The sequence below is a fragment of the Notothenia coriiceps genome, unplaced genomic scaffold (genome assembly GCF_000735185.1).
Source record: "Notothenia coriiceps isolate Sejong01 unplaced genomic scaffold, NC01 NC01_scaffold00022709, whole genome shotgun sequence".
In the NCBI taxonomy this organism is placed as follows: Eukaryota; Metazoa; Chordata; class Actinopteri; order Perciformes; family Nototheniidae; genus Notothenia; species Notothenia coriiceps.
Genome location: NW_011355410.1, coordinates 1 through 6,637, shown reverse-complemented (window position 1 = coordinate 6,637; position 6,637 = coordinate 1). Strand labels below are relative to the sequence as shown.

At 42.5% G+C, this 6,637-nt stretch overlaps 1 protein-coding gene across 1 annotated transcript; it reads right to left on the bottom strand.

Moving 5' to 3' along the window:
• Positions 1-1,434: 1,434 nt before the first annotated feature.
• On the bottom strand, positions 1,435-5,919 carry LOC104954058 (UDP-galactose translocator-like; the record flags this gene model as incomplete). The annotated part of the gene is made up of 2 exons (XM_010781111.1): positions 1,435-3,571; positions 5,312-5,919. Coding segments are annotated over 2 exons (663 nt in total), but the record flags the coding sequence as incomplete, so codon positions are not given.
• Between the last annotated feature and the right edge of the window lie 718 nt (positions 5,920-6,637).

The window sequence follows — 6,637 nt, the reverse complement described above, 5'->3', positions numbered from 1 at the left end:
ACACATGTTGATGTAGAAGAGACATGGAGAAGAGGGGACACATGTTGATGTAGAAGAACATGTTGATGTAGAAGAGACATGAAGAAGAGGGGACACATGTTGATGTAGAAGAGACATGAAGAAGAGGGGACACATGTTGATGTAGAAGAGACATGAAGAAGAGGGGACACATGTTGATGTAGAAGAGACATGGAGAAGAGGGGACACATGTTGATGTAGAAGAGACATGGAGAAGAGGGGACACATGTTGATGTAGAAGAGACATGAAGAAGAGGATTTTTAAAAATAGGTGAGCTTTAAACTACAAATTAAGACAAACTGCAGAGTCGTTGAGTTCATGTCCGTGTTTATATAAAACTTTACCAAAAGAAGTATTTACAGGTTCAGAGGCAACAACTATCAAACTGAGGGAAACCCGTCCGTCCCGTCAGAACGACCCCACACGCAGGAGGAGGAACACAACAATAATAACAAATAATAACAGATCATTAACCCCGTGATTTCTGAACAACTCGTCTGTAGTGATTTTTACTTTGAGTCATGAAAAAAATACATATTTTCAAAATTGTAAAAGCAAAATATCTCTCTTTGCAGCTTACTACATTTATTATTATCTAAATGTTTCGTCTTCATTTTAAAGAGCAGAAAATAAATGGCATTTTTTTAAATTAAATGTATCATAAAAAGAGTGGTCTTAACTTTATTTAACCACACACACACACACACACACACACACACACACACACACACACACATTAAATAAAGTAAAAATATTTCTGCTTGACGGCTCTCAGTTTACGATTAATTTAAATTTCCCAAAATAAAATATGAAAATGAATCAAACCAACAGGATAATAACGTGTTACGGAGCTTCCTGTTTCTCCACCAACAAACAAACAAACAGCCTTTTATTCCCACATTAAATAAAAACAACCGATATATTAATATATACTTTTTTGTAAACTTCCCAAAACAAAAAATAAAAAATTAACTCTCTTGTTCTCTTCTTGATTCCGATAAAGACATAAAAAAAACCGAAGATATTAGTTTACTTTGGGAGGAAAACAAACATTATTTTGTTATTGTTTTTTGTATTTTATCTCCATGACGATCTGCAGGAGTAAAACAACAACGAAGCGCAGATGAATCACACTTTCTTTTCCGTAAATGTGTGATTTTAATCTCTTAAATTAATTATTTCCTCTAAACCATCTCCGTAACCCTCCAATCCAGCTCTCCGTATATCACCCCTTACTTTGTTATAATATTGTTTATTTAATTGACCCTAATATGCCGTGGTATTCTCTGAAATAGAATACAAATAATGTTTAAATAATCTACGAATTTCTTGGAAATTTTTCCCCAGAATAATAACTCCCTTCTCAGATCAGATCCCTCAATAACTAATTTGATCCATTTATAATGAGCTTTAGTCATAAATAACTGTGTGGTTATTAAAATGCATACAATCTGGAATTCGGGCGGTTCTATGGCGACTCAATAATGGGAATTTGATCAAAATTGCGATATGTACTAGTGCGAAAATACAAAAACATGGGATGAAAGCGTTACAATACCGTTTTAAATTAAAGTATTGTGGACCTGTTTGGTACCGAGCCTCAAAACAAGTCAAAAAAAAATCGCTTCTTAAAAAAATCGCTTCTTCCACTTCGTGCGGCCCTAACACGTTAAAACAGACTCTTGTGTCTCGTGTCCTGCAGAGACAAAACACACGAAACCTGTTCCTCCCAAAGTGAAACGAGAACAACAGGAAGCAGCTCGACGGACACATCCATCTTCAACAGGACGCCCAACGTGAGAGCCATCGTTATTACCATTCATTCCTTTGTATCAAAACACAGCGGCTGATCCGAGGAGACGCTTCGAGTCCTTTCGAGCGAAGAGAAACACGGAGAGTTCTTAGATCCAGCGGTTTGAGAGAGAACTGTACAGCTAACAATCGTATGGCTTTCTGTACAGATGAATACAAAAAGGCACCGAAAACAAACGTCTCAGAGCGACGCCGACAGCAAGAGGGGCGTGACCTCTGACCTGTCTTCACTGAGCAGAGCCACTTTCATTCAAAACGTTTTCAGGAGGTTTTCGGACTCTTTTCTCTCCGAATAGTTGATTTCTAAGGAGATGAAATCAAGTCTGAACTCCAGCATTTATAGAAATGTTTCTGTGAAATCCTTCTTCTTCCGAGTGTCGAATAGAAATGACGTATCTTTTTGAAGATAAGGCAGCCAGACTTTCACTTTAAACATTATTAGGGTTTTTGGCACTCTTTTCTCTCCGAATAGTCGATTCTTAGGAGATGAAATCAGGTCTGAACTCCAGCATTCATAGAAATGTCTCTGTGAAATCCTTCTTCTTCCGAGTGTCGAATAGAAATGACGTATCTTTTTGAAGGCGAGATAAGGCAGCCAGACTTTCATTTGAAACATTATTAGGGTTTTTGGCACTCTTTTCTCTCCGAATAGTCGATTTTTAGGAGATGAAATCAGGTCTGAAGCTCTGAAACGAGAACAGGAACTCAGAATTGTCTCGTGAAATCCTTATGGGGTGTTTGTACTCTCCGAACAGAGCATCAGGAGACTGTAACAGGAAATAAGGTCTGAAGATGCTTTCATATTCAAATCCTGGGAGAAATGTTGACACAAAAAGTCCAAATCCTTTTATTTCCAGCGCTAAGTAGGAAGTGTGGAAAGATGTTTCTTGTGTCAAGATATGTTGAGGGTTTTATTTATGTATGATCTTTGGAAGTGGGGATCTTTGTTTGGCTTTTATACCTTATATCTCAGTTAACTTTTTTCACTATTAAAAAAAAAAAAAAAAAAAAATCGTACGTTTTTTGCGTATCTTGAAAAACCAACATTTGATTTGTCGACTAAATAAATTCATTTGCACACTCTCTTGTGTCAGAGTTTTATTTATTCATCACTATTGTTTTTATTTATGAGTTTTGGAAGAAATGTCAATATTTAAATTCTACTTTTATTCGTTGGTTTTTTCGTTGTTTTGAATTGTTTACCTAAATATCTCCGTTTTTGACGAGACTTTTTTCACATATTTTTAGAAACCTTAATACCATGCGTTGTCCTTGCCATGAGACGGTTAAAAAAAAGTAACTAAATTAGAAGAAACAAATCTATAAATAACATTAAAGAATAAAAATAAAATGGACGAAATCAAATGTTGGACTGTGGGATATCTTTCTATCTTATTCAACACATTTTTTGAATACAAAAATACTAATAAATACAATAATAATTTGTATAAATCTGAGATCAATTAGCAAAAATAAATCCTTAATTGCAAATAATGATAATATTGTATATTTGCAGCTGCTCAGTGAAGACAGAGGATCAGACAGCAGATATACATCCAGTAAGGCTTCTCCTCGTTTCATTCAGTTAGTAAAGTCAAGAGTTTAAGGCAGAGAGGAAACAGACAGACGGGTGGTCTTCATCCTCCTCCTCATCATCATCATCATCATGTTCCATCTGTTGTGCTTTAGTCTGTGATGGAGACGGCGAGGGGAGGAGACTCGACGCCTCGCGCTTTATCTCTGAGGTTGGAGGGGGAGGAGAGAGGAGAGAGGAGTTAGGGTTTGAGGGAGGAAGAGCAGAAGAAGTTTTAAGGAGTTTCCCTCCTCTTCCTCCTCCTCCTCTTCATCAAGAGTAAGAAGGAGCTTCAGCGGAGGAAGCAGTCACAAAGCAAGAGGAAAAAGGAGGCGAGGAGGCGAGGAAGCAAGGAAGCGAGGAGGATGTCTTTGTTTAGAGTTCAGGAGATGAAAAGCCGCAGACAGGAGGTTTTGAAAAGGAGGAGGAGGAGGAGGATGAAGAGTTTGTTCTCCACAAATGTCAGTTTTTTTAAGAGGCTGAGCTCAGGAGGAGGCGAGGAGGAGGAAGGAAAGGAGGTCAGGGAAAAGTCATGAAATCTAGGAGAGGTGAAGAGGACGTCAGCGTGAGATGAATCCAGGAGATATTTCCTCCATATACAAATCTTCTAACTGACCTCAGATCATTAAGATGGTAAGAGCTTCCTTTCTCGTCTCCTTAAGCAAAGGAGATACCGGACCATCCTTTGCTAAAGGAAAGGAGATAATGCCGTCCCACAATTCCTTGCAGCAGCGTCATTTAAAACGTGAATGAGTTGCACCTTGTTTTATTTATCGTACACCTATATTCAAATGGTTCTTCGGTGCACTCCACACCACATGTGTTTCCCCTTGATGTGAAGCACCTAGAGACGTACTTTAAAGAGCGTTATATACATTATTATTATTATTATACAATAACGTGAGTTTTTAGCACACTTTGGAAACATAACAGTAAATTAATGTAACTTTCTGCATGTGTAATTATTCTCCTTTTTAGTCGTTATATCCACATGAAGGTTAGCCGGCTACGTCGTGCCCGGATGTCCTAAAGTCCAGAGGAGGTCACAAGAAGGGGAGGAAGTCATGAGGAGGTGGGAGGTCAAGAGGAGGTCAGGAGGAGGTCAAGAGGAGGTGGGAGGTCAAGAGGAGGTCAAGAGGAGGTCAAGGGGAGGTCAGGAGGAGGTCAAGAGGAGGTCAAGAGGAGGTCAAGAGGAGGTCAAGAGGAGGTCAGGAGGAGGTCAAGAGGAGGTCAAGGGGAGGTCAAGAGGAGGTCAAGAGGAGGTCAGGAGGAGGTCAAGAGGAGGTCAAGGGGAGGTCAAGAGGAGGTCAGGAGGAGGTCAAGAGGAGGTCAGGAGGAGGTCAAGGGGAGGTCAGGAGGAGGTTTTAAAGTTAGAGAGAACTCGTCGAGTCCTTTTAACTAACTCTCCTTCACATCATGACATCTTCCATTCTAGGAAAAGACATAGGATGTATTTTGTATTATATTTGACCGCTAACAGGATGTCCTAAAGTCCAGAGGAGGTTAGAGGAGGTCAAGGGGAGGTCAAGAGGAGGTCAGGAGGAGGTTAGAGGTCAGGAGGAGGTTAGAGGTCAGGAGGAAGTCAGGAGGAGGTTAGAGGTCAGGAGGAGGTTAGAGGTCAGGAGGAGGTTAGAGGTCAGGAGGAGGTTAGAAACTCACAGAAAGTTCCAGAGAGTTAGGAGAAGCTGAGCAGGAGATCAGGAGGGAGTTCTCTCATTCGTCGAGTCCTTCTAACTAACTCTCCTTCACATGGAGGAGAGGAGGAAGTCAGGAGGAGGTTAGGGGTCAGGAGGAGGTCAGCAAAAAGCCAGGAGGAGGTGATGAAGTTAGAGAGAACTCAGAGAAAGTTCCAGAGAGTTAGGAGGAGATCAGGAGGAAACAGACAGAGTCACTTCACCAGCACTGACTTTGGCAGAAACGCCTCCATCTCGACGCCTCCGTTCAACGCTGAAGACGCCGAGGAAGGGGGCGAGGAGGAGGAAGGGGACGAGGAGGAGGCGGAGGAAGGAGACGAGGAGCTGGGCGCCGCTTTGGGGAGGCTGTACATGTAGACGGCTCCGATCACAAGCCCCGCCCCCGCCGTGAAGAGCAGGTCCACGTGGAAACCGAACAGGTAGATGGACGTCACCGTGGAGACGATGATGGAGAAGGACGTGGCGAAACCCTTCAGGATGTTGTCGGCGTATTTCACCACCACGGCAACCAGCAGCCCTCCGAACGCCTGGTTGAAGATGACGCACCACACCATGCCCGTGTAGCCGAAAAAGAAGCCGCGCTCGGCGATGGCGTCTCCGTCGTTCCACCAAAGTCCCAGCATGCCGAGCGCGATGCCGAACACGCCCAGTTGGACGTTCCTCATCCACACGGACGCCGAGCTGCCCTTCAGGATCTTCTCAAAGTAGACGCCGGCGAATCCCGACGACAAGCAGCTGATCACCACGGCAACCAGGCCCACGGTGTAGTTCTGGTTGGTGCCGTCCGACACCGACGCCTCCTTCTTCCCCTCCTGCTGCACCTGGGGAGGGGTTACACCAAGCATTAATCAGCACTTATTACACGGCTTAGTTGAATACTCGATTCTGATTGGTTCATTGGGACATTTCAGAGGTTGTTTAGTAACGGCCCCTACACACGGCGGCGTGCGTTGACACTTCAACGCTTCTGCCCATTCACTTTGAATGGGGTGACGTCACGCTTCGCCGAACTGCATTGTGGGAGCTTCGCTTTGCTCGCTTCAAAAGTTGAGCAATGTTCTACTTTTGAAGCTTCGACGGAAGCGTCAGCCAATCGAATCATATGCCAGTACAAGCTCTAGCCAATCAAACCACTGCTTGTGTTGGTCGAGTTTCAGACACGCCCGCCGGCAAGCTTCAACGCACGGCGCCGTGTGTAGGGGCCGTAAGGGATGATGTGCAGCAAGGCGGTCGTTATTGAAAAACGTAACACGTGATAATGGAGCCAGACGAGAAGCACATCAATACAAAGTACGACAACATGTGGATGAACTTTGAAATGCTGCAGGAAAACTGATGCTCCTCAGAATTATGTTTTTAAACAGAAATCATTAAATCATTAAAAGCTGCAACAGCTATTAGGATGATTAAAATGTATAGTTGAAAATGAAATCAAGCTTTTAAGTGTTCCCTTATTTATATCAGTCAAGTTTTAACAAGTTAAAGGCTTTTCTTGTCATATGTTTAAATAGCTACAGTGTCGTTTTGGCAATAGAGTCC